The sequence below is a fragment of the Zymoseptoria tritici genome, chromosome 8 (genome assembly GCF_000219625.1).
Source record: "Zymoseptoria tritici IPO323 chromosome 8, whole genome shotgun sequence".
NCBI classification, from domain to species: Eukaryota; Fungi; Ascomycota; class Dothideomycetes; order Mycosphaerellales; family Mycosphaerellaceae; genus Zymoseptoria; species Zymoseptoria tritici.
The window spans coordinates 467,679-493,805 of record NC_018211.1 but is presented as its reverse complement, the minus strand read 5'-3'; the positions used below and the strand labels follow the sequence as shown (position 1 = coordinate 493,805).

Here is a 26,127-nt window from a genome sequence, read left to right as displayed (position 1 = left end):
AATGGGCGGGTTTTCTTGATTGGATGGAGGGGAAATTTTGTGGAATGTGTATCTTATTCTGCACTGCGCTTGGAGAATTGGGACGGGAGGTTAAATGAGACTCCAGTCGATCTTGTTGTCTACAGCGGAGAGCAAAAAGGCTTGAAGGAGGACGAAGCAGCAATCAGGAGAGGGAGCGAGGGAAAGGATGAGAGTATTCACATCATGCATAGACTGGCGTCTTGGCGTACGTGCCGCTTGCTGAAGTGCTCGGCGAGCGGATGTTACTTGAAAGTTCTTGCGTTCCACATCCGATTTACGATGCGAGGCAGGAGGACACGTGTGCATAGCAACAAGAGCTCTGGGCACGAAACAGGTATTAGACAGACGAATGGTACCTTCGCGACAGAGAGTCTGTTTCCCTCTCCCAAATCACGTTCCGCTCTCCTCTCCCTTCTCCTCCCTATTTCTTCCTCTCAACCCCTCCCTCCACCGCCTGAACCCGGCTTCTAGGATCCCACCATCGCCTTGCATCCCCTCCACTTTGCTCAAAGTCAGGTTCCTCGCTCGCTTTGCTCGTTTCAACCTCCACACAGTCCCCTCCTCCCTACACCTCTCCTTCAACCACTCCACCACCCCCGCCGCAAAGCCCACACACACGTTCCCATCCCACGTCCCGCCTCCCCTCTTCACCAGCCCTGGTATCCCCATCGTATCGAACTCCTGGATTGATGAGAGGTAGCCAGCTTGAGTCCGGAATCCGACGACTATTTTGGGGATTCCGAGGAGGAAGGATTGGGCCCAGAATTTACACAATTTCCTTTCAAACTTCTCCGCCGAGCGATGGTCGTTGGGGTCGAATGCCTGGGAAGTTTTCAACTCAACATACGGAATTTGTTCGGGTGGTTTCGCTGTCGCTTTGGCCGTATCTGCTCCGGTGGGAGGTAATGTCGGTGATGCCGGCGGAGATGGTTTCGCTCCAACGATACAGTCCACTTCGCCGGCTAGCAGGAGGTTGGTGCTGCCTATGGTCGTGCGGACTATAGAGCAGAATTGTGCGGCTGTGGAGACGGGGAGGGATGGGCGGGATTCGATTTCTTGCCGGGTGCAGTCGGGAAAGGGGTGGGGGAGGGTGGAGAGGGATTCGAATTTGTAGCCTGCGGAAGGGGTGGAGGTTAGACAGGGAGCGGCATTGAGGGAGGAAGGGCGTGATGGCGTACCCCAGTATTGCATCATTTCTTGACTTGGACCGTTGCCTCGCCTGGGCGGTCGAGAGGCTTCTTTGCTTTGCTTTTCGGCTTTTGCTGCGAAGTTTTCTTCGATGAAACTTGTTCGTGTTAGCATCGATCACCGAACGTCGTAGTCAACATGCCCCACATTGTGCCCTGAAAGTAGCATTAGCACGAAGCAACGAAGATCTGTATTTGAGTGGCTACATACATCGAAATAAGTAACATTCATCTCAAATTCCTCCTCATACGGGTCAAACGGCGCAGCAAGAATCTAAATCTCACAATCAGCACCCACCCTCCCTAGTCTCACCACGACAATCAAACCTTCGTCATCATCCCCCTCCAAGTAACAACATCCACCTCCACCCTCTCACCCTCCCTCTCCTCCTTACACCTCAACGTCTCCAACAACGCATCCAAATGCGAATCCTCCTTCCCCTCATCATACTTCTCAAAGTGCTCGAAACCCTGGCTTAGATCTGGTCCGCGGTCATGCGGCGCCCAAGGTGCATCGAACATGGCGGGATAGTAGTAGCGGAGAGATTCGGAGGATAAAGGGTGGCATTTGTGGGTGTCGTCGAAGGAGAAGAAGGCGAGTTCTTGGGGGCGTTTGATGGTAGTTTTCTGGGTGGTCGAGGATGATGGAGAGGGGAACGGGAAGATGTGGGGGTCTGGTTGGGACATTGTGTTGAGGAAGGGAAGATGGAAGGAAAATGTGGTGGAGTTGGAGATGGTTGTTGTTCACTGTGGTTGAGTGTTTGGCTTCGTCATCTTTTGAGCCTCAGGCATCAAACGTCCATATATCGAACACTCGGACGCCACCTCCCTCCTCCTCAACATCACGACATCCGGAATTCTGACCCATCAGAATGATGGCAGAAATCGACAATAGTCTCCGTGCTTCAAACTCTCCCTAAGTGGGGTTGTGGCTTCGAAAATGCCTTCAGAGTCCGCTCACTTTGTCCAAACCGTCCTAGGTCCGACAAACCAAGAACAAGAATCTCGAGATGGCATCGGTATTGGAGCAATTCGATTTTGAGGCCACGACAGACGATCCGCAGCTGCTTCCACGCGAAGGTTCAGGGGTGCCGATCTACGACGAAGCTATCGTCAGCACCATCGAAGAATTATGCGCGCATGGCCAGCTGTCCGTGGTTCAGAGGAAAGTCGAGTCTTTGCGACGAAGCTCTGGTGAACTCGCAATGAGCTATCTCGGCCGAGCACTTAGGGTTGCCGCAAGCAACCGTCATACAAGCGCTGTCGCCGCGTGTCGCGTGCCTCCTCGACCAAGGTGTTCCTGTGAATTCCTCCTATATCCAGAGCGCTACGCAGGAGGGGAACACGGACGTGCTCGCCTTGTACTTCAATGGCCACTGGGACATTAACAGAGAGATTGATTAGGCCGTGCCTCCCGCACTGGCGTAAGTGCTGCAAAAGCTTCGCTGTGCTCACAAGACTGACCAGAGGGCAATTAATAGATACGCGGTGAAAGATGCAGCTCTTACAGAATGGTTCCTCTCACGCGGAGCCGACCCAAACGCTCAGTGCCTCTTGGATATCACGCCACTGTCCGCTGCCGTCCAGTACGCTTCATTTGCCGTCGTTAAGCTGCTCAACGAGGCGGTTCCACGGCTTTTGGCCAGTTGCTTAACTATGCAGCGTGGCGTGAACTCGACGATCGCGTTGAGGTTGTCGAATATCTTCTCGCGGAAGGCGCTTCGATTAACCACATCATGTACCAGAACCGTCTGGACTGTTATCGACTGCGAGAAGCATTTGCGCTCGGCACCGCGCTTCATGATGCGGCGGCGGTTGGGAGCATCGATGTCGTCAAGACGCTTGTCGACGCTGGGGCCGATCTGCGCATCACAGACTCACGTGGGGAGATGCCGTTGCAGCGAGCGGAGAAGAATCATCACTTTGAGGTGGTACAATATCTACGGCCGCGTATGGAGGAGAGCGGTCCGTAGTCACGACAATTCACCGATGAGATGAGATGTCTAGGGAAACCCCCTAGGACCCCCCTTTGCCTGCCGGCGGCTTAACCTTCGACGACACAGCATTATTCCAGATCCTGAAAAGCAGCCGGACCAATATAGGGCCTTCGGCGATGAACACTCGGATAACACTTGCCTCTCCTCCTCCGACGTCACGACATCCGGAATTCTCAACGAAAATGTCGTATAAACGATGTCAGAGGTTAATAATAGCTTCGTGCTTTGAAATCTAGGTAAGTTGAAGAGCGGGAGGATTCCTGATACGGCTGCAATGTGGCATCCCGACACGCGGCTTCGAGAATGCCTTCTGTAACGGGGCATAAAAGACAAGCATGTATCCTCCCTTGCCGTGATATCACAATATTACCTCCTTCAAGCAGATCCGGACGATCACGTCTCTACTCTTCACTGCCAACGGCCACGACATTACACATCTTCCGGGTTTGCCTTCATTCATCCTCTCCTCTGGACTTCTGCCAGACACCGAATCTATTGGCAAAGCTACAGAACTTCAGCATCGATTGGAACTCCAGCATCGATTGTACAGCGCGTCCACCGGAGGCCCTTAACCATGGTTACCATAGCCCTCATCGCTGGAAGTACTCGGTCCCCAAGGCTAGGCCCTGGTATCGCCCGATATGTACACAACATCGCCACTGAGCACGCCAAGTCCAAGGCCATGGACGTAAAGGTCGACATCTTAGATCTCGCAGAGCAAAGTCTCTCTTTTTACGATGAGCCTGGCATTCCTTCGCACATCCCCAAAGACGACCCGGTTCCACACTACGTCCACGATCACACCAAGGCATGGTCGAAAAAAATCCGACAGTACCAAGGTTTCATCTTCGTCACTCCGCAGTACAACTGGAGCGTGCCCGCCGGTTTGAAGAACGCTCTCGACTACCTGTGCCACGAATGGACGGACAAACCGGGCGCCATCGTCTCCTACGGTGGACACGGTGGCGACAAGGCCGCTGCTCATCTGCGTGATATCATGAATGGTCTGCGCATGAAACCGGTGTCTATGGATGCAAACTTGCGGATCACAAAGTCACTGGTCGAGACGTTCTTCGAGGATGGGACTTTGGAGGACGAGATGGTTCGACAGTGGCGCGAGGAGGGTGTCGAGCAGCGGATTCAGCAGGGTCTGGAGGAGGTGGTGAAGGAGCTGCAATAAGATTGATCTGGTATCCAGGATCAAGCCATCGGTCTCGCGTAGGTTCCCCTTGATTCTCGATTCAAGAAGGCCACCTGAGTGCTGTCTTTCTTTGCTCGTGTTTGACATAGTGACGCTGCTGTTTGCTCTCGGGCTGTTTATATTGTCTGAGACACCAGCTTAACAGTGCCTCTTTTGAGACCACGCTGCAAGACTTCTCTTCTTCCTTACCACTTTCCGTCAAGCTGATTCTCCATTCTCGACCACACGCCTCCACTTCCGAAGTACAACAGAACGAAATTCACCATGGACGGCACACTGGAAGACGCATTCATCTCTCAAACGCAACTGGCCTCTCCACTGCCACTGGACGTCCGCGCCTGTTTCAAAGTTCTTGAAACGCCCGAACTGCTCGAAGCTATCCTCATGGAGCTCCCAGCAGACCGCTATCTCCTCTTCAGCCAGCGTACATGCCGGCGGTTCCGCGATACTATAAGGGGCTCTGTATACCTCCAGCGCAAGCTGTTCTTCCAAACGACAGCCATGTCTTGCGAGGACAAACTGAGGTGCGCACTTCCTTGGCATATAGACTGGACGCTTCCGAATCCTCCGAATCCGATCCTCGCAAACGTTGCCATAAGCGCCCTCATACGGGATTGCAACTCCGTGTTCATGACACAATCGACAACGTTTGATATCAGGAAATCGGTCGCCGTGCTCAGACACAAGGGACAACTCTGGGCGATGCACAGAGTTCAAACGGAGTTTCTTCGAGAAAAGGAAGCATGGCCCAAGGTGTTGACAGGGCCCGGGAATGACGTGGTATTAGCCTGGGACTTGATGCGTGTCACGGAGAACGACATTTTGCCATGTCGTATTTTCGACCTCGAGAACACTTCCCTCCAGAACATGTATCTTGTCCAGCCGCGCGTCGGCGTGACCGTCATACTCTACAGAGGTAATCCCGATGCGACGGTCATGCGGGATGGCAAAGTGGTTCGAAGACGCCGTGTCTCGGACATGCGGAGCCCAGCTCCAGGCCGGCCCCAGGACAAGAGCTGGACGATCAAAGGCCAGGCATACGCCAAGTTTGACACGTTCGACCAGACCATCCGGCAGATTTTCGATGAAATCGATAAGATCGATGAGACGCCGCAGGTAGCTTGAAGGAGCGAGCGTCGCAAGACTCGCACCGATTGTGGAGGCAACTCTCAGCATGGTGGAGAAAAAGGCTCTTGATATGGTGTGCGAATTTAGAAGCAGGCTGGCAGGAAGCTCGACGTCTTCGAAAGCAAGGAATGGTCCCTGAGGTTGGGTGAGGAGCTCGTTTGCATGGAGTGAATGGAGAGTGGAAGCAGGTTCGGGAAAGCCCAGTCTTGAACAGCACATGATTTTGGGTGCACACGCTGAACACCATTGGTGTGGTGGGTGCACGAGGTGCGGCGGAATGTTGTAGAGAAAGCATGTTTGGCTCGGAGGCGAAGTCAGGGGTTTGAGCGCATAGGGTGGCTCTCGGAGGCATAGCAATCCGTTGACCGTGGACGCCAACGAAGAACTCTTCACACATCTTCCACAACTTCATGCACTCGCTCGATATTCCGCGGGATCGACTCAGCCAGGCATTTGATCTCCAGCAGCGGCTCCTTGTAGCATTGGTACCACCCGGCAGAATCCAAGAGATACACCCGCTTCCACACCGGTTGCCCACAATCGTCGAACTCCGCTTCAATCGTATCCATCGCACTATTCCGCATGATCGTCTGTGCCATTGTGAACATGCCCTCCAGAGCCAGAACGTATTCGCTCTTCACGTATCGACTCAGCACCGTGCGGAATGCATCCACCGCGACCGTCGTCCTGTACGCTTCGCTGGCTCCGCTTGCCGCTGTCTGCATGCGTGCGGAAGCCAGCAGGACAAGGAACTCGACTTTCTGGAGGCCTGAGGCCCAGCCGTCGGTCATGGACATATAGAACGTAAACATGATGATGGCATCCGGGAAGAAGGGGTCGTTGATGATGTTTGGGGACGAGCCGGCTTTTCGAAGCGCCTGGTACACTATCTCGCGGAGCTGGAGGACTTCGACTTCAGGACGGACGAAGGTACGGATGGGTCTGTCGAGCCAGCGGTCGTCGGGCCAGCAGTGGTTCACTCCCCAGGGTTTCAACTTGACAAAGAGCCAGGCACCGAGGAGAACGGGATCGGCGATGGCGGGAAGGTAGTCAGGTGTGGTAGTGCAGTGGTGTCGCTGTAGATATCTGGTATGGTCGTCGGTAGAGCTCGAATCTTGCCCGAGACTGGGAAACATGGAGTCTAGATGATCGAGTATGGAGTGCTTTCGCAAGATTATGCGGTGATTGGAAAAGTTTGCCTCGATAGAGTGAAGAGAAGATGTCTCCTTGTCGCTGCCGGAAGGATCGCTAATCTGGGATGAATACCACTTTCGGTCGATGAACAGATTCGTCTGACTTCGAATCCTGGACTGACGCGGATGCCTGTCGTCTGTACGTTCCCGAAGGGTAAGCAAGGCTGTTGTGGTTGGACCTTGAGGTAAGATTGAAGAGACACCTTCGCCAGACATCTGTTCGACAGCCCGCGATGGTACTCGAAGGCCGCCTAAAGACTGTCTTTGAGCTGTTTCCTTGCACGCATCGCTCGCTCGGTGCGATGGGAGCGATCGCGGTCGCACCCGCCGGCCACATATGGCGCATGGAACCTTGGTCTCGGCTTCCTCGTGCTGGGTCAGCATGTGCCGATTCAAGATGTCTCTGCGTGCGAAGCCCTTCCCGCAGTCATGGCAGACTGCATGTTTCGGACGATGTATTCCCTCAACGTGACGGATCAGGCTTTTCTTGAGAGGAAATTTGCAATGGCATATGGAGCAAGTGTAGCGTCTCGCACGATCGTGCGTTGGTTCGATGTCGGCCATTTGAGCTGGAAGTAGAGAAGGGACTTGGTACTCGCCAGGGAGAAACACCATCAGGTCAGAGAAGGCGGGGAAGTGCGGTGCTTATACCTCCGTGCTTCCGCTCAAACTGCACCGTCCAAGCCGATCGAGCGAAATATGAACGATGAAAGTTGCGCAGGAGGTTTGGGAGTCGTGCATTAGGACCGTTGCTCCTAAGACCTTGTCGGCAATGTGTCTCTCCGCTGTCGTGTGGAATGCACCGTACGAGGTGGTCTCAATGGCTGGGAGTGTTGCAGTTTGAGCGGGAGGATGGAGGTACGCATTCTTGAATGGAAGGATGCAGCTTATGTCTGGTTGACATGCAGTGAGGAAGGCTGCAGCTCGGCTGGAGTTTTGTGCCACGTGGTCGGTACCCCTCGAATGTGAACACAGCATTCAAGCATGCGGGATCAACAATGGCCAAAATCAGGATCAGCAATTTCCTCTGCAGGTGTAAATCGAGCCATGTCTCCATGAGAGGCTCGCGCTCAGTGTCCGCTCCTGAGACGTCCTTGTGAGAAGTGGGCGGACTTAATGCAGCGGGCGTGCGATGACTGCACTTCCAGTCTTGATGCTTCAATGCTCGGTCACATCAGCAGTCTGAATAGGTCCTGTATGGTATGGTTTTCCAGATCATCCACCGTCTTGATGATTTCTGCTCCCCGTTCCGACCCAATAATAGGAGTCACCAAAGCCATGAACTTCTCATCCACCTTGTCCCGTGTGAACGGATGCTGAGCCTCGCCCAGTGGGAAATCCAGTCTTGCTTCTTCGACGCTCCCGTCTTCCCACTCCACCTTTAGGACAGCCGCAAATACCTTCAACGCCGGATCTGTTTTCACCGTGATCTTATCGCACAACGCTGCGATTTCTGAATCGTCCAGCATATCGTAAATCTTCAGTCCCATCCCGGAGCCGTAGCGTAACGCACTAGCCACCTGAAAATAGACTGAGAACTGCGCATCGATCTGGTTCTCGGGATGGATCTTGTTCGGTGTTGGGTCGCCAATCAACAACAGATTCACCGGCGGCATGACCACTTCAACGACTTTGACGTCCGACGCCCGGACCTCAGTCGTGCTTTTCCTCCGCATACCATCCGCGATCTCAATGAAACCATGCGTCATTCGGCAAGCCGGGAACGGCTTCAGACTGGACTCCAGCCACGTCCACTCCTGACCCAGTCCACGAACCAGCCTCTGCAAGTCCTTGTCTTCCCTCGGACTGTAAGCCTGCAAGAAGCCCATGTTTCCTTCAAAGATCCTCGTCGCTCCAACAACTCCCGCCTCAGCCAACGCAACGCATACAAAAGCATCATGCACCGCAAATCCCGGATGCAGTCGCTTATTCCAAGATCCATTGTCAAGATACTGCATCGATCCAGCGGCTTTACTTCCCGCCATTCCGAATGCCATCTCGATCGTCTCCGCTGATAGATGCTTCAGAACAGCGATGGCGGCCACCGCGCCGAAGATTCCCGCTACAGAGGTGATATGAAATCCGCGGCGGTAGGAGTCCATACCGAGTTCGCGGCCGAGACGACAAGTCACTTCGTAGCCTATGCAGACGGCTAGCATGAAACTCTCACTGCTCGCCTTCTCAGCGCCGAGGAGTTCGGCACAAGTCATGGCCGCTGAGATGGATGTGACGCCGGCGTGCAGCGAGCCTGGAGCGTAGGTGTCGTCGAAGTCGAGGGAGTGACCGAGAGCGGAGTTGACAAGAGCGGCATACTGCGGTAGCATATGAGGTGCGCCATGCCCAATCACTGTACTGGAGCCGCTGGCATGAGGGCCTTGGAGGGTGGAGATGGCTGTGTAGATGGGTTTAGCAGAGGCGGTTGGAAGGGCGCCGATAACCTAGATTGAGACGGTCAGAGATGGAATCCATATGAGTCGGGCAGGCCTTACAATGCCGCAGTAGTCAATCACGACTTCTTTGACTTTGAAGATGAGTTCAGGTGTCAGTTGAGATGTTGTGGCGTTTGCGGCGAAGGCGGCGAGGATCTTGGTGACTGGCACTTCTACAGTGGTGTCGTTTGCCATGTTGAAGCAGGTCTGAGTATACGATATTCAAGGTGAACGAAGGAGCATCAGATCAACTAGCCAGGTTCAACGGACAATGTACCTTTCGACCCCTCTCCGGGATAGCGGTGAGTTGGCAAGCCGAGAACGCGCTCGACTTTATCCCCGGCCGGCCAGACAGACATAAACATCCATGACTCTCGAGTGTACTTTAGAGGCCTCAAGGGATAATCCAAATAACACTTTGTGATGGAAGTTCGCGAGGGTGGCTTTCCCATCCGAAGACCAGGGCGTTGGCTAGCGCGAGATGACTCAGCAGATCGAGCAGGGGCGTCCCTATCCTTGCTATTGACCACGAAGCCACGGAGTCTGCTTCATCGACATTACAGACTCGAAATGAGACCGCCGCAAATCTCCTTCAAGCTGATGACACCAGACGAACATGCGTGCTCAAGCTAGTATAGACTACACATCCGAATTGGAGATCTGTTGACCGCGATCTCAGCCGTCAGCCGCTGGGCTTTTCGCGATGATATGGAAGTTCCTGTGAAGCCATCTCCGAGCCGGCCATATCGCTCGCATAAGGTTCCCGCCTGCGACCTCTGCCGGAGGCGCAAGATTCACTGCAATGTGGACCTTCCTGGACAAGACTGTCGATTCTGCCGCGAGCGAAAGCTGACGTGTGAGTTCAAAAGCACCGCTGCCACGACCACGGACATCAGAACTCCTACAAAGCGACGAAAGGTCAGTGTGCCTTCGGAGATAGTCGGCCCAGCGAAGGAAGGCCTATCACAATATCCAAGCATAGCAGGGACTTCTCCCGATGAATCCTCGCTGATACTCAATCCGCCCATGGCGGAGGACATCCAAATTCTGGAGCATTATCTGACGTCGACCGGAGCGGTAGGTGCGACTACCGGGAAGCCGTACAGCGTCATACCCAGTGCGCCTGGGAAGCCGATTGTCTACCTCAGGGTGCCTCGACGGCGAGAAGGGCTCGGAAGTGAAATGAGGCCCGGTTCGAAGCAGAGAGAGATCATGGAACAGGTGCTAGGGACGTTCAAGGAGGATGTTGTGAAGTTGTGGGTGGATGAAAAGATAAGAAGAGAGATGTCTGCTAATGAAAACAGGTACTTTGACAAGCTGCATCCATGTTTCCCAATCATCGACGAGAAGACTTTCCATGAGCTCTGGCAGAGGGACCCCGATCGCATCTCATCCACCATTGTCTGCGACATGTATGCAGTAGCTCTGAAATTCTGGAACACATCTGGCCAGCTCAAGTCTCATCAACGACCAGACCTCGCTTTCATGTGGAATCAAGCCGTGGCTGGATTACAGGAGGACTTTCTTGGATCCACCATTTCCACTGTTCACGCCGCTCTCCTCGATTTGATCGGCAGACCTGTGCTATCCATCACTGGCAACATTGTCACTCTGGGTCGAACGATCACTCTGGCACATAGTCTTGGACTCCATCGAGATCCGTCAAGCTGGCATGCGACTGAACACGAGAAAAATGTGCGGATCAGGCTTTGGTGGGGAGTCCTCATACATGATCACTGGTCAAGTCTAGCTCATGGCACTCCGCCGTTGGTGCAGCGGCAAAATTACGATGTGCCCTTGCCTGATGCGTTGAACGGCACAACCGCGTCGAGCTTTCCACAGCTCTGCGCACTATCACAGATCCTTGGCACTTTGCTTCCACTCGTGTACAGCCTGCACGGCGGCCATGAGGAGACCATGAGGCAGGTCCGGAAGTCCGAGTGCGATCTAGACGACTGGCAAAGACGCCTACCCACCTCTCTGCACTACAAGCGAGACGCTTCCACTGGTACTCCGAACGGAGTAAGCAACCTCCAGTTCTGCTACCTGTCAGTCAAGCTTCTGCTCTGCCGCATCGCCTTCAAAGCCGCTATCTCAGAGTCAGCGATCGCCGAAGCACGATCCTATCGTCTAGCCATGCTCCGCGAAGCAGCGATCGCCCTCACAGACTTCGTAACCGCTCTGGATTCAACCCAGCTGGCCGAGTTCTGGCTGCCTTACACGGCGCACCTACTCGTCACCGCCACCACGATCCTCCTTCGTTGTCTTCTCGAGTCCACGGACGTTACCACCAAACACACGTGCGCCGAGAAACTCGTGCGGTTGGTGAGCACATTAAAAGTCTCGAAAGAAGAGCACGACTGGGATCTTGCGGACTTTTGCCTGGAGAGATGCTCGGAGCCCATCAGCAAGATTTCGAGTGCGTTGGGTATAGTGGACGAAGCCACAGGCTCTTCTGCCGGAGCTGTTGCACAAGCGCCGGTGGCAGACGAGTCGATCGCTGCTGGCCTTCCTGGCCCGGTAGAGGACTGGCCTTTGGATGTCTTGTTTCCCGTGGACTCGCTCGACTACCCTTTCGATGCAATGTGGGACATGCCATTGTGAGCGGGACATCTCGACCCAACTCTCTTGGATGTGCTAGAATGAGTGCCTTCGTCCGTGTATTCGTCCAGCTCGCACTGAATTGAGCAACTAGTCGACTCGCTAGCTCTTCCCGACGAGAAGCCGACGGCGTCTTTTATCCGTGTCTTCATCCATTCTCCCGTCTGCTCATCATGCGAGCGGTACTTTTCGTCCGCGTCGCACTTTGGCGTCCAAGAGCGGTGCAGTGGTACTTCAGGGGGTCCATGTGTCAGCTTGGACGGGTACTCGCCGCAAGGACCCGCAGGGAAGTTGCAATTGGTGGTGAAGTTGGCGTACGAGCTCTCAGCTCGTAGTGCTGCCAAAGTGACCTGATCCCTGGACCACGGTCAGCGGTCCCCTGATGGACTCAGGCAGGCGGCGACGGTATCCAAGGAGCGGACTTTACAAACTCCGCTCAGCGGTCTTCGTTGGCGATTGTGCTGCCCCAAGCTAGATCTCGAGGAAATTCTTCCAATCTGGCACGGTGGATCGTCACAACCCGTCCTGCACAAAACACAAGCGCTCATATCGGACATGCCGAAGAGCTCGTTGAAATGCGCGTTCGGACGAGGTCAACGCAGACCAAGCCTTGAAACACCAGGTGCGCTGGAGGCCGATCATCCCACCGTGAACATCGAATCCGAAGTCGCAGCCCCAGTCGAGAAGATCGTCCGGTTCGAATTGACGGACGCCGAGGGAATCTCGTGGTGCCCAGGGCTTCGCAACGACGATTTGAATAGCCTCGTCTCCGGCAAGTTCCCATATTCCTGATGGTCTTCGTATCAGGCGCAGTTTTAGGGCGAGCATCTGTCGTTGAGTTGGTGGCACGGTCGATGCATCTGTGGTCTGTCGATAGACCTTGAGCGTGAACAAACCAACACGGACCTTGCCATCCGTGACTGTGTGACGCTTTGGAAATGGATATTCCAGCTCCAGGCCCATGTTACCAACACTGCGGGTCGATTCTGATCGTTGTTGGACAAGATGCAAATTGCCCGAGTCGGCGAACAGCGCTGGAGAGGGGGCAAGGAGGCCTTGCCAAGGATGAAAGTTCATGCTTTTTAGCAAGCTCCTGCTCCATACATAGATACTACCATCGTGGGACCGTAGAAAGATCTCACGCTGTAGCCTGATAAATGCTTTGACTGCGCCTTCCCCATAGAGCAGTGGCATGTTGATGTCGAACAGCCCAAGCAGGCAGTATGCGGTGTCTTCTGCTCGCGAGGTCTCCCGTCTGGAGGCCCAGTACATGCGGCGAGCGACTGGCGTCGCCCTAAGCTGGTCGATACGATCTTGATCTTTGTCGCCTTGTGTTAAGCGCAAAAATCGTGAGTCCACACCACTAGCAGCAGATACTAACTTTGCAAGCTGCGGCCTGGATCCCAAAAGGTTGAAGCAATTGTCGTAGAATAACACGTCAGGGGGCGCAATCAGCTCTTGCAGTGTCCAGCCTCTCGTGAACCAAACACTGGCCCCAAAGGCCTCTAGATTGAACGGATCTGTCCTGAAGCTGCTCTGTTCTTCATGATCCGCGGTAGGAGCGACATCCTGCAAGAACGCCAAACAGCACGAGGCTCTTCGATACCAGTTGAACATCGAGTTGATAGCTTCGGTCAATTCGCTGCCGTTCATCTTGTCAATACAACAAGTGTCGATCCACGTCCAGTCATATCCCATATCCTTGCTAAGCTCACAGCACTTCTTCACTTTCACTGAGCCCTCAGATTCTGGCCAAGTAGAGAAACATGCGTCTTTGTATGACAGTTCTTGCCCCGTCCAGCGGTGAGACAAGATCGAGTACGGCGGAATCTCTGCATCGAAGAACTCCCTGAATTCCAGCGTTGTGGTGTGAATTAGTCGCATGCTTTCATCGTCCGCGAGGGAAAATTAGCAGTCCTTCATAGGCGATTCGCAAGCGATGCATCGAGCCCGCACAACAGCAGAATGCGCAGCCAAGTTGCAAGGAGGATACGAAAAGCTGCGTGATCGATGGGTCATGTTTGACGGTCATGAAGGAAGTCCGAAGCCCAAGCACAATCTCTCCGCTCCTCGATCTCACAGCCGAAGGTTATCGCCTCCTGTCATTGACTGAAGGATGTAGCTGCAGATGCACCTCGACCGGGAGATAGATCCTGCATGATGCTGTGCCTCGCATAGCAGCCGATATCTCACAAGATATGCATAGTGATCTGCAATGTTCGTGATTTGATATCTCTCGATGGCCATACCGGGTCAACGCTGCGTAGTCTCTGCCCTATCCAACTGGACCCTGCCGTCGAGGAATCAAAAGATTTGAAGGAGCTTCGCCAGTCACCTCGGACTAAGATCGAAAGAATCGAGCACATACGTCCTTCGGGAACGGCTTCACGAAGTGGCCATTTCTTGGGCAGAAGCTTCTCATGTTGAAGAGAGCCGCTCGAATATGTGTACAACCACCTTTAAGAGCTCTAACTACGACAAAGGCGCGATGGAGAATGTCTTCGGTGCAGGTGTAGTTGTTGAGGTTAGGAAGGCTAAGGATTGTGTTCTGAACGCCGGAACCGCCTTGCTTAGTCACTCCCACTCCTGCCTCAGGCATACCATCCTCTCCGGCATGCTTCGACATTCCTTCGCAGTCCCTTGACCGCATTCATGCAACACTCTAATCAAAACCATCATACCTGCAATCCATCCTCCAATCCTCATCCTCCCCTATCATCCAACTCACAGCCTCCCTCGCGTCCACTATCCCAATTCCCAAAACTATAATTCCTCCTCCGATCTAGTCTCAGAAGCACAGACCACTCTCAGCTAGCGAGCACTAACCTCTTCGAGCGCCTCGCCTGAGAGGGTCTAAGGGCCTAAGCCGGATTTTGGGAGATGTAGCGCAGCACGCGATAGCGCAACAACAACGACCTTTTTCAAAAATCCGGTACTGTAACTTTGTAGAGCCGAGTCTTGCGATTCGAACGGCGTATCGCATAGAAAATTTAAGTGTGTTTTACGTGCCCTAATAGAGCTTGCATTTTCCTGTTTTTCGCCTAACAAATTAGAATTCCGAAGAATTTGCGCGAGCTCTATTACAGCTTTCGTTTAGCGTCGGATTTAAATAATTAATACACCGTTCGAATCGCAAGACTCGGCTCTACAAAGTTATAGTGCCGGATTTTTAATAACTAGTTTCGTTGTTGCGTTCTCGTGTTTGGGGCCGAAACGATGCTGCGCTTTATTAAGGTGTAAATTCTATACTAATGCTGCGCTCTATCTCCTAAATTCGGCGTTCGGACCCTTAGACCACGAACAGTAGGCGTCGAAACCGCGCTAACTGGGCGTGGACTGAGGAACTGAGACTACCTCCGATCCTCTCAATCCTCCGCCCAGCCCATACCAGTCCCAAACCGGAAGGAGACAAGAAAACACCCCCAAGCAACTTCCAAGAAAAACCAGCCATCGATTTCGCTAATAATGTGAAAAGTCTAATTGCCCTTTCGCATGTGACATGTGTGGTTGTCATGTGTCCGTCACGGGTTTGTCAGGGTTTTTGGCATGTTGCTCGCCAAGTCCAATCCCGAGCGGGGGCAGGAAGGAAGGACGATTGCCCGGTGAGAGATTTGGATTCGGCGAGCTTTTGGACTTTTGTCGGAAACCAGCAGGAGGATGAGGCGAGACATGGTCAACGCTGTCTTCAAAATTGAAGGGCTCAATCGACTGAGACCTCTATGTCTTTCATCATCAGGCAATATGTAGGCGAAGGTGAGGTGGGAAGTCAGCACGCGACCAACGAACGAAGGCAGTGGCTTTTGATAGTTCTAAGGTTTTCGGAGCTCGGCGCACGATCCGAGGAAGGAAATATCTGGGCTGTTCACCGGACCGACCATGGACGATGGCGGCGAGAAAAAATTATGTAGGAAATTGTCTCATGTACAACCTACAATTTGTGGAGGAATGGCGTCGCGGAGCGGAGTCGCCGAACAAACAGTCGTTTTAGAACGTCCTGCGTTGTTGCTGTGTCTTTCAGCTGGTCTTGCTGAACTTCCGGCTTCGCGATATGGAAATGTATTGCCTGTGGAACTCGGATAGGAGAATGTGATGGCTGAGACCTCCGGTGGTGGATCCTTCTTCTGTGAATCCGTGTACGGTATGAATTCGCGAGTTGAGTAGAGGGCGTAGGGCGTGCTGCTTGTCTGTTGCAGGGCGTGGGTCGGGTCATAACATCTTTCCATCCGGCATAACAAGGACTTACAGCAGTGATCGCGGGAGAATGACACGAAGACATAATTTGAGAGGAAAACTCTTTCCATTTCAATTCATCACTCCTCCGTCCGCTAAGTACAACACATCTTCCCCCACCTCCAACAAAAAAAACACAACAAAACCATCTCTAAAACATCTTCCCCATAAACCTCCTAAAAGCACCGTGATTCTTCGTCCTCAACTTCTCCGCCTCAAAAGCCTCATAATCAATCGCCCTCCTCCCCGAGTCGATATCAATCTCGTGGATTTTAATCCATCGGCCGCGCTTCCACGCATACCCGACGAGATAAAAGAACACGACGACGAAGAAAGCGAGGTAGTTGAGGAAAAAGGCCTCCACGTCCATCGGCTGGATGGCAGTGTACAGCTGCGCGATGAGCACGAGCACCACGAGGATGAGACCGACCCATGAACCGTAGACGCCGAAGATGGCTTTGAAGGGGAGTTCGTCGAGGGAGTGGCCGTTGTACTTCCATGCGGCGCGGTAGCGGATGTGCGCGAGACAGATGGAGCCCCAGGTGAAGAGGGCGGCGAGACCGGAGAGGGAGAGGAGCCAGTTGAAGACGGTTTCGCCGGAGGATGCGAGGCCGAGGTAGGCGAGGGGGCCGAAGGCGATGATGAAGAGGGTGGAGTAGAGGGGTCGGCCGGCTTTGTCGATGTAGCAGAAGATTTTGGGGGCGTAGCCTTGCTCGGCGAGAGCGGTGAGGGTGCGGGAGCCGCCGTAGACGCCGGAGAGACCGATGGAGACGACGGCGAGGAGGACGACGATGTTGATGAAGATTCCGAAACCGGGGACACCGCCTGCGTCGGCGACGATTTTGAAGGGGGAGGAGGCGACGTTGATGAGGCCGGAGGCGTTGGGGTCGCCGAGGAGGCGGGGGTCGTTGTGGTCGACGAGGAGACCGACGAAGAGGAGGGAGAGGATGTAGAAGAGGGTGATGCGCCAGAAGACTTGCTTGATGGCTCCCGGGAGTGATTTTTGAGGGGTGGCAGATTCGGCGGCGGCGAGACCGACGAGCTCGGTGCCGGAGAAGGAGAAGGCGGCGGTCACGAAGACTTGGCAGACGCCGAGGAAGCCGTTGGCGAAGGCGCCGGGGTTGTGCCATCTCTTTCCTCCTTGGTAGGTGCTGAATTCACCGTCGGATGGACCGCCTCCGAGGACGAAGACGAGGCCCATGATGAGGAAGACGACGACTGCGGAGAGTTTGAGAGCGGAGACCCAGAATTCCTCCTCTGCGTATCCGAGGACACCGAAGATCGAGATGATGATGATTGCGACCAGGAAGACTGTGATGAAGACGCTGGGAGGGATTGTCAGTTGTGCGGGTTTGAGGGAGGAGGACTGTGATCCAACTCACGCTATGTTGATGTTGAACCCGTCGAATGAATTCACGACCAAGGCGGCGACTGTTAATTCCAGCGGTAACACCACGGCCCATTGAGCGACGTAGTTCCAACCCATGGCGAAACCCCAAGACGGATCGATGAAGCGGACAGAGTAAGTGTAGAAACCACCGGAAATCGGGTAGACGTAAGCGAGTTCACCGAGAGCGTAGACGACGTTGAACATCATCTGGGGATTGAGGTCAGCGAGGTATCCATACTTCAGCGAGACGACTTCCAACATACCACACCGATGATGCCGAAACCAATAATGAGAGCAGCGGGACCACCACGACGCAGAGCGCCTCCGGAACCGACAAAGAGACCAGCACCAATGGAACCACCAATGGCAATCATGTGCAAATGACGGGTCTTCATGGTCTTGTTGAGCTGGTTGTGCTTGTCGTCGAGGGTGCGCCTCCGGAACGAGTCGGCGGTCAAACCCATGCGGGTCATGAAGGGAGGACGCTCCTCGTATGTGCCATGGCCATCGTCCGAGCCGGAAGGGACCTCAACCTCGTGTTTGAGGTTAGGGTCGAAGGCCTTTTCGGCGTCCATATTGCTGTGAGCGTTCATGGCAGGCGGCCAATGATGGGAGGGATGTGTGGGAGAGAGGTGAGGTTGAAGGGGGAGGGTGGTAGGACGTCAGCGAGAGGAAGATGGGGACTCCCTTGGTCGCGAAAGGAAAGAAGGACAAACGGGAGAAACACAAAGGGCAGGTCGGGGAGAAGGTCGCGTGCGAGCAGCAGTCTTTATACCAACACCCCAGCAGCAGACGAACGGTCGCCCGCCGTCGAACCACACAGCATGCGCGCTAGGGAACGGCCAGCAGAGATACCGACGATACCACGACGTGTGACGTGATCCATCATGGACGCAACCATCTGACGAACCAGCACGAGGCCGCCGCGCGCAGTACGCCCAGCCCAGCCCCCCAGCCAGCAGCGGCGATAGACCCCGAGCCAGAACACCGGAGGAGTGTGAGCACTGAGGACTAGCATGAATGCCATGCCATGCCATGGCGCTCATTAGATGCAGCCGTCTCGCCAAGAGTTCGCGAACGGCGGTGCAAGCGGGCAGCCAAGGACTTGGCTGGAGTTTTACCGCGCTGTACCACGGCTGGCCATGTGGGAGAACGAGCCAATGCGGAGTCGTTGTTGCAGTCAGTCAGTAGGTATTAGTTCTATGGTAGACTGATGACCTTATCTCTTTGTCCCAGTGGAGCCTTATCTTCATTCGGCCAGTCCGTCTACGATGGGAAGCAGGTCCGCGATGGAAGCATGCGTGGAAGCCGCCACCGAATGATCTGGACATGGAACCTATCATCAGATAGATGGATACCGTACACTGATCTGATAGAGTCGGCTAATGATTACCAGAAGTACCTCAATCTCAGTCCTCATAAGTCCTGATGAGATCCTTCCCTCGGCCTTGGTGTCTGCTAATGTTACATCTACGCCCGCCGCTATCCGCTTCAACTGGTAAAGAGGATCGCAACTTTGTGTTGTTTGAGGAAGGTGTCAAGAAGAGCGACGATATTGAGCCTTCAGGATTCTGGCCACTCTCCCCAGGAAATGGTATGATTGATGTTACCTAATAGCGTTGGAGAAAAGGTGGAGAGAAGAAGTGGTGATGATCAATGCGGACTGTGTGTTCGTGTTCGTCTCGGTCTCCCCACAAAACTCTGCCCGCATTCCTCTCACATGACTCTGTGCGACAGAGCACGGTCACGCCGCAAACGGGAGAGATGAGTTTTTTTGTTACGCGACCAGTCGCTTATGCCGTGTCTATTGCTCGATTTTCGAGGAGGCCATCACGGTCGCTGCTGATGCCGTTGCTCGCAGCGTCTCACGCTCAATCTCACGCCTCCGAAACCACCACATACCTCACTACTCCGAAACCACCACATACCTCACTACTCCATCGTCTCCGCCAACATCTCATGCGCCGTCCAACCCATCGCCTTGACCTGAATCTTACAACTCTGCAACAACCGTCCCTTGACATCACCCGTCCCTCTCTCCTTCTCTCCCTCCACAGTCCTGACATCCATCCCCTTGAACGCTCCCATGGCGGTATGAAACTCAAATCCCTTGACCAACTTCCACATCCGCAGAATCTCGTCCGGTGGGAGTGGGATTCGATTCGGGATGGACCAGTACTGTCGCCTCGTCAGTCCACACTCTCAACACGGCCAGAAAGAGCAAGAAGAAGACATCGATAGGAGGATAGAAGAGTCGGACTCACAAAACCAAAACTCACAACCCCCTCCTTCCCAGGCACAGGATTCAACGCACTCGGCGCCATAATAACCGTATCCGCCACCATCAACACTTCCTTCCAATGCAGCAACAAACTCCCATCGAAATGTCCACCCGCAATAATCGCCGTCGCGCCACTCCCCTGCAGTACCTCCGTCTTCCGCTCCGTTAAAAACCGCAATTCCGCTCCCGGCGTGGACACACATTCCAGCCACTCCTCATCCGCCTTGGCGACGTAAATGGGACAATGGAATGTCCGCGACCAGTCGGACCAGGTTGCGTAGTAATGCGGGTGAGATATCACGATTGCGGCGAGGCCACCGAGAGTTTGGATTTTGGAGATGGTGGGTTGGTCGAGATAAGTAATGAGATCCCAGAGGATATTTCCCACGGGCGTCTGAATCAAAATCGCACGCTGTCCGATGCCGACCTACAAACCACACCCTCAGCATAAGTACACGTGCACACGCTCCACGAGAGAGAAGGGATAACTACAGCAGGCTCCGTCTTCACATTCCAAATCTCCGAATGCACTTCATCTTGCCACCACACGTTCTCACACCCTTCATCTTTCAGTTTCGCCAAAGTTGTAAATTTCTGACCGGTAGGAGGCACGAATTGTCGCGGATCATCGCAGATGCGACAGGAGTCTTGGTCTGCGGTTGAGGGGAATTGAGTCCCGCAGGCGCTGCAGATGAGGCGATTGAAGGAGAGGGAGAGGGAGGCTGGTGGTGGCATAGTGAGGGAGATGATTAAGGTAATGAGGAGGATATAGGATATGAGTTGAGAGCTTCGATCTACTACCTAAGGTAGAGACTACTTGCTCTGCTAGCGGTATAGCTCTGAAGCTCTTATCGTCGTTGAGGTCGTAGCAATTAATGAGCTTCGAGCTGCACCAAGTCATCAGGACAACAGCGAATCCTCTCGCTCAATGCCATGCCATTCTCTCGCTCATCAAAGACACGTGGCGCCTCTTTTGCCCAAATGAACTCGTCAAGTCCATCATGTCTTTGATCGAAAAGTCGCATCAAAAAGACCCTCCCCACCTTCCCCTCCCAGCTCCACCCGCCAAGCGCGGTATACACGCACCTTCAGGTTTCTCCTCCATACTCTGACATCCCGCACCGGGATCCGAACCTCAATCGTCGAAGATCCAATAGTAATCCCTCCATTCCCTTTTTCCACGGCATACAAGGAACTTTCTCCTCTTTCCAATTCCACAAACTCAGCCTCATCTCACACACGAGCCTCGGCTCCATATTTCATCGAAGCCACGAACCGCATCTTCGCCCCCCAAAACGGGTAAATCTCCAGACCTTCCAGAAGCCTGAGTTGGGAATTGAAGCTTTTCGGAGACGGGCGTGCATGCATGCATGAGCACGCGACCCCGACACCCTGCATGCGCTCTTCTCGGAAGCTCGGACGCAAGCGGTGGGTGCGTCTAGTGGCTTGGATTGGGACTTGGGTCGCTTGGCTGTTGGTTTGGAGAGCTTGGCGGACATGTGGTGAGTGGAGACTGTGTGGACGATGGGGGATGGGCGTGATAGGGATGATTGTGGCGGGAGGATTGGAGGATGGAGATTTGGAGAGCGATCGGGGATGTGATAAGAGACGAAACGGACCTATCACCGAGGAAGCAAAGGATGGAGGATGAAGGTAAGGTAAAGATTTGCTGTGATGTAGTTCTACGTGCGCCACAAGAACTCGCCAGTTGAGCGGTCTGCATGGTTCGACATGGTCGTATCGACCACTACTATCGGAGCGAGAACTGAAGGGTCCACGCTCTGCAGGGGAGTGTGAACGACTGCATGGGTGTCTACCGACCGTGCCGTGCCACATGGCACAGTATGCTCAGTCCGATATGAGTGGATCCATACGCAGGACAGGGGTGGGCGTGAAGCATTGCGGCGGGCTGGCGGTTCAGCCTTGCAATCAATGGGCGATATGAAGAACGCCACTGCTCGTGGACTGCTTTCACGCAAGCGTTGCAAACATCAGAACAGGACGTCGCTTTTGATGAAGAACGCCGAAGTTGCGAGGATCTCTTGCGTGTGGAGGACTTTGATACTCGCGTACAGTAAATCCCCACGACAAGCATCAATCCATCTACGACGAGAGGTGTACCATTGACGATCTGGACCATCCGGCGTATGATGGCCTTGCAGTCTCATGCCATGTCCACGAATTCTCGCCGAACACGAGATGCATCGATAATTGATCAATGTCCATTCGCGATTGCTCGACTTCTCAAAAATTCTTCGCGATCAACTCTGTCAGTCGATAGATGTGGCACGTCCTTTGGCGTCTAGCATATCAGTCGGCCGGAAGGTTACACCTTGCCATTCGCTCTGCATGTGGCTGATCGCATTTCGGCCCTACAACAAGAGTCTTGGACGCCAGTGCCAGTGCGGCCAGTGCGATGGCCATGGGATCTCACCGCCAGTGCCTCAAAGTCGCAGCGATCAAGATCTCGATGCAAGCCAGGCGTTTGACCGAAATCAGCAATGGCCCCTTTCGAGATGTGCGTCGTTCTGCTCTTTCAAGGGCTCACGTTGTGTGAGCACCTAGTATGACAAGCACACGTGCCTGTGCCTAGAACGCTACCCGCGAACAAGCATCGGGTGCGACAGCTAGAGTCGGTCCTCTAGCTCGCTGTGCCGATGCGGAGAGCCACCAAAATCCGAAGTACCCGATGCGGCAGGAGGTAAGAGGTTCGAAAAGGCTGACCACGTTGCGTTGGCGAAGGATTCGGGATTCGGAAGATGAATGCCACACATTGCCTACCAGGTCAGGGCAGGATGAAGGAAAAGGCTGTGCAACCCAATCAGAAGTAACGAGTACGCTAGGATCGAGGTATGCAGATGCAGATGCAGGTGAGATCTTGTCTTGTTGATGATGGCTCAGGCTGAGGCGGGAGGTCAGATTTCCTCACATGCAGAGAACCGTGGGTAGGGTAATTTTTGAGTCGGGTCGAGGATTTTGCTTACTTGCTTGCTCGCGCAGAGGTCGATAAAAGTCTCCTCATTTCGACTGAGCATACATTCTCGGAATTTCGCCTTGTGAACCGAAGCCGTCCTTTGGACTCGTACTGTTCATGTGTATGTACAAATCCTGTGTTCCGATCCCAGCATTCAGCGGCGGGCTTGCGCTTTTACCCAGGACGAGGGAAGAGCTTCAAATGCCGGGCTCTGATATTGAGAGCAGGGATCTTCTCCCTTCTCTCGCTTATGGGCGTGGAGCTGAGAATATCGAGCTGAAGATCCCAGAACATGCGCGTTGTGGTGGGGAGGTTCCGCTTCCTAGACTCGATCTCTAGGAGGTGCGTGAGGTGATGGTGAGCGTGACTGGACCACGCTGCGTCGAAATTCCATTCTCTTGACCATTCGCTTCACGACCATGGTCCGACGCTGAAGGCGAGCATACCGTTCGACAAGATCTGCTCGTCGAAACGATTCATCCGTCCTCTCCGAATGGATAGTTGAACTTCAACAAACTGTTCAATCCTCCCACCCAATGATCATCTCCACTCGCTCCGTCACCTCCACTCCTGACAATACTCGGCACCCCTCTCAGCCAGTCCTTCTCGCCTCTCTCCTTACCCTCTTGCCTCACCTCCTCCCCAACGACTCGAACTTCCATGCCCTCCCTCAATCCTTCCCCTCGTCGGATGCCGTCCACGGAAACTTCGATCTCCTTGCCACGATTACTTGACTCGATTCGTAGGGTGATGGGTGTGTTAGCTGGTAGTACTAATGGTCGGAAAGATAGAGAGCGCGGACAGATGGGTGTAAGAAGCAGGGAGGAGACGAGAGGGTGCACGATTGAGCCGCCAGAGGAGAGGGAGTAGGCTGTTGATCCGGTCGGTGTGGAGACCAGGAAGCCGTCGGCAATGGCGGTCGTGAGGGGGCGTTGATGGGGTGGAGAGCCGATTAGAATGGTGATGTGCGCGAGATGAGGAAGAGCACCGCGGTGGAGGAGGACTTCGTTCAGAGCGTAGATGTCCGAGTTGGAAGATGACGAAGGAGGGTCGTGAGGGAGCCGTTCCCCGGTTGCGGAGTCGAAGATTCCAATTCTGAGGCGATTGCGGAGGAGGATGCGAGAGTTGCGAGAAGCGCCCATGGATTTGCCGCGGACATCGCCCCATTGTGATGGTGGAGAAGTGGGAGGTTCGGAGGAGGAGATAGGTGGAGGTGCGCCTGAGACGAAGACTTCCCGGAATGCGCGCTTGTATTCGGCGAATTTCCACTCACCGAGGAAGCCTAGGGTGCCCATACTAAAGGACAAGATGGGAGGGACGGATGGAGAAGTGGCGAAGAGGGAGGCGGCGTGCAGGATTGTGCCGTCGCCGCCGAGGGTGGTGGTTAGGTCGACTTTGTCTTGGTAGAGAGCATTGCTGGAGGAGTCCGGCGGGGCGTAGATGGGAAAGTCGAATCGTTCGTGGAGTTGGTTCGCGATCGTCGGCTCGAATATGAGGGATGATCCGGGGTAGACATTATGGATATGGTTGGCGTATTCAATCACGGCGGATTGGACGTCGGCATCGTTGTGTTTGGGCACGATGAGGACGTTCCGAGGCGGAGATGGCCATGTTAAGGCCAGGAGATCGTGGTTGCTTGTTTCTGCGTATATGTTAGCGTAGGGTTATATATGCTGATCAGCAGAATACACACGCTTGAATTGAGGCTGTAGGCGAGAGGGCAGCTCCTCCAGACTCTTAATGTCATGACGGACCGCGGAGTAGTGAAAACATCGTTTCTTGTTGAGTAGTTGATTGAAATTCCGCCATATTCGTATCGTTCTCATTGCGTTGGCATATTGATGTAAACGGAAGAAAGACATTGTCATGTGAACAATGCATGGGTGGTGGTCGGGATCTTTGTCTTTGTCAGCCGGATCGGATGCTCCGAGTCCGTCATTCCTTCCTCGATCCCACTTTCTATCGTTCTGACATGATCTTGTGACGATATGAACGACAGAACCCTCCTGCTGACGACTTTGACGATAAGATGATTCCTCATGCCATGATCACCTAATCCTATTCTCCTCCAGCGCCGGGCGCATACGACCTCAACACGATATACATACACCAGACGAGAAGCTACCAGCAGCAACCTCACATAATGAGCGAAATAGTCCGACGACGCGGCACCGCACCGCCGCCTAGCTTCTCATCCCCTCCCACCGACGACGAGGACTACTCCAAACCTCGCCATGGTCCTCTCATGCAATCCCTCCGCATCGTTGGTTTCGGCATCTACTTCTTCGGCACGGGCATCTTCATCCACCTCGCCCAGCTACTCGGCCTTCCTCTCTACTTCTACAACCAGGACTGGTTCTATGCATGGATCGCCTTGACGAAGCAATTCTTCGGTATCCTCATCACCACCATGACCCAATGGTGGAGTCCAACCCTCATCCGCATAAGCGGCGACAAGAGCATGGCAGGTCTCCTCCACCAAGATGCATCCGGTCTTCTGACCGTCGACTTTGGCGATCGCGTGGTCCTCATGGCAAATCACCAAATCTACACCGACTGGCTATACCTCTGGTGGATCGCCTACACAAACTCCCTCCCCATGCACGGACACATCTACATCATCCTCAAAGCCTCCCTCAAATGGGTTCCTCTCATAGGTCCGGCAATGCAACTCTACGGCTTCATCTTCATGGCGCGGAAGTGGGCCACCGACCAAGAGACAATGCGCTACCGCTTACAAAAACTCAACTCGCGACACTCTCAACCCTTGACATCCTCCTCCTCGAAACCACAACTCGACCCAATGTGGCTTATGATCTTTCCCGAAGGCACCAATCTCTCCGCCAACACCTACGGTATCTCCACCAAATACGCCGAAAAGACCTCCACCGCGATGACGAAACACTGTCTTCTCCCTCGACATACCGGCCTGCAGTTCTGCCTGCAAGAACTTCGCTCAACCGTCCCATACGTCTACGACTGCACCATCGCCTACGAAGGAACACCGCCCTCCGGATTCGCCGCCGAACGCTTCGGTCTGCGAAGCGTCTACTTCGAAGGTCTGCCACCGAAAAGTGTCAATATGCACTGGCGCCGATTTGCGATGGACACCATACCGCTTGACGACGAGAAAGAGATGGCGGCGTGGACGTTGGCGAGGTGGAGGGAAAAAGACGAGTTGCTGGAGGTGTTCAAGCAGAAGGGGAAATTTCCAGCGGATAAAACTGCAGTCCAGATCGAGGATGGGCCGCAGGAGGAGGAGTTCAAGACGGCGTATATTAATACCGAGGTGAGGACTAGGAGTCCGGTGGAGTTGGGGAGTGTTTTTGTGCCGGTCGCTTTGGCGGCCACGGTGGGAAGGATTGGAGTTCAGATTATGGATCGGATGTTTGGGAAGTGATGGGTGGGTGTTGTTGGGCAGGACGGATAGATGGTGGGTGGCATGGACGGACTTATGACTTGAATGATGGGCTATAGAAGGATTCATGAGCGATC

General features: G+C 54.0%; 10 protein-coding genes across 10 annotated transcripts; 3 read left to right on the top strand and 7 right to left on the bottom strand.

The window, feature by feature from the left end:
• Nucleotides 1-411: 411 nt before the first annotated feature.
• Nucleotides 412-1,885, bottom strand: MYCGRDRAFT_100890 (uncharacterized protein; the record flags this gene model as incomplete). Its single annotated transcript, XM_003849880.1, has 5 exons — nucleotides 412-843; nucleotides 964-1,136; nucleotides 1,200-1,269; nucleotides 1,420-1,482; nucleotides 1,536-1,885. 5 exons carry the CDS (start codon nucleotides 1,728-1,730, stop codon nucleotides 412-414), a joined length of 933 nt encoding a protein of 310 aa, XP_003849928.1.
• Nucleotides 1,886-3,779: 1,894 nt separating this feature from the next.
• Nucleotides 3,780-4,385, top strand: MYCGRDRAFT_45855 (uncharacterized protein; the record flags this gene model as incomplete). The annotated part of the gene is made up of 1 exon (XM_003850440.1): nucleotides 3,780-4,385. The coding sequence occupies one exon, from the start codon at nucleotides 3,780-3,782 to the stop codon at nucleotides 4,383-4,385; it is 606 nt and encodes a 201-aa protein (XP_003850488.1).
• An 804-nt stretch (nucleotides 4,386-5,189) lies between these two features.
• On the bottom strand, nucleotides 5,190-6,943 carry MYCGRDRAFT_94973 (uncharacterized protein; the record flags this gene model as incomplete). Its single annotated transcript, XM_003849879.1, has 2 exons — nucleotides 5,190-5,669; nucleotides 5,930-6,943. 2 exons carry the CDS (start codon nucleotides 6,941-6,943, stop codon nucleotides 5,190-5,192), a joined length of 1,494 nt encoding a protein of 497 aa, XP_003849927.1.
• Nucleotides 6,944-7,896: 953 nt separating this feature from the next.
• On the bottom strand, nucleotides 7,897-9,351 carry MYCGRDRAFT_94972 (uncharacterized protein; the record flags this gene model as incomplete). Its single annotated transcript, XM_003849878.1, has 2 exons — nucleotides 7,897-9,165; nucleotides 9,217-9,351. 2 exons carry the CDS (start codon nucleotides 9,349-9,351, stop codon nucleotides 7,897-7,899), a joined length of 1,404 nt encoding a protein of 467 aa, XP_003849926.1.
• A 792-nt stretch (nucleotides 9,352-10,143) lies between these two features.
• MYCGRDRAFT_61319 (uncharacterized protein) lies at nucleotides 10,144-12,016 on the top strand (the record flags this gene model as incomplete). Its single annotated transcript, XM_003850441.1, has 2 exons — nucleotides 10,144-10,412; nucleotides 10,461-12,016. 2 exons carry the CDS (start codon nucleotides 10,183-10,185, stop codon nucleotides 11,758-11,760), a joined length of 1,530 nt encoding a protein of 509 aa, XP_003850489.1.
• Nucleotides 12,017-12,270: 254 nt separating this feature from the next.
• On the bottom strand, nucleotides 12,271-13,641 carry MYCGRDRAFT_74475 (uncharacterized protein; the record flags this gene model as incomplete). The annotated part of the gene is made up of 1 exon (XM_003849877.1): nucleotides 12,271-13,641. One exon carries the CDS (start codon nucleotides 13,639-13,641, stop codon nucleotides 12,271-12,273), a length of 1,371 nt encoding a protein of 456 aa, XP_003849925.1.
• Nucleotides 13,642-16,138: 2,497 nt separating this feature from the next.
• On the bottom strand, nucleotides 16,139-18,328 carry MYCGRDRAFT_74471 (uncharacterized protein; the record flags this gene model as incomplete). Its single annotated transcript, XM_003849876.1, has 3 exons — nucleotides 16,139-17,312; nucleotides 17,370-17,584; nucleotides 17,641-18,328. 3 exons carry the CDS (start codon nucleotides 17,968-17,970, stop codon nucleotides 16,139-16,141), a joined length of 1,719 nt encoding a protein of 572 aa, XP_003849924.1.
• Nucleotides 18,329-19,309: 981 nt separating this feature from the next.
• On the bottom strand, nucleotides 19,310-20,393 carry MYCGRDRAFT_87050 (uncharacterized protein; the record flags this gene model as incomplete). Its single annotated transcript, XM_003849875.1, has 3 exons — nucleotides 19,310-19,555; nucleotides 19,642-20,085; nucleotides 20,151-20,393. 3 exons carry the CDS (start codon nucleotides 20,391-20,393, stop codon nucleotides 19,310-19,312), a joined length of 933 nt encoding a protein of 310 aa, XP_003849923.1.
• A 2,715-nt stretch (nucleotides 20,394-23,108) lies between these two features.
• On the bottom strand, nucleotides 23,109-24,458 carry MYCGRDRAFT_74468 (uncharacterized protein; the record flags this gene model as incomplete). The annotated part of the gene is made up of 2 exons (XM_003849874.1): nucleotides 23,109-24,274; nucleotides 24,326-24,458. The coding sequence occupies 2 exons, from the start codon at nucleotides 24,456-24,458 to the stop codon at nucleotides 23,109-23,111; spliced, it is 1,299 nt and encodes a 432-aa protein (XP_003849922.1).
• A 171-nt stretch (nucleotides 24,459-24,629) lies between these two features.
• On the top strand, nucleotides 24,630-26,032 carry MYCGRDRAFT_74465 (uncharacterized protein; the record flags this gene model as incomplete). Its single annotated transcript, XM_003850442.1, has 1 exon — nucleotides 24,630-26,032. One exon carries the CDS (start codon nucleotides 24,776-24,778, stop codon nucleotides 26,030-26,032), a length of 1,257 nt encoding a protein of 418 aa, XP_003850490.1.
• Nucleotides 26,033-26,127: the final 95 nt, after the last annotated feature.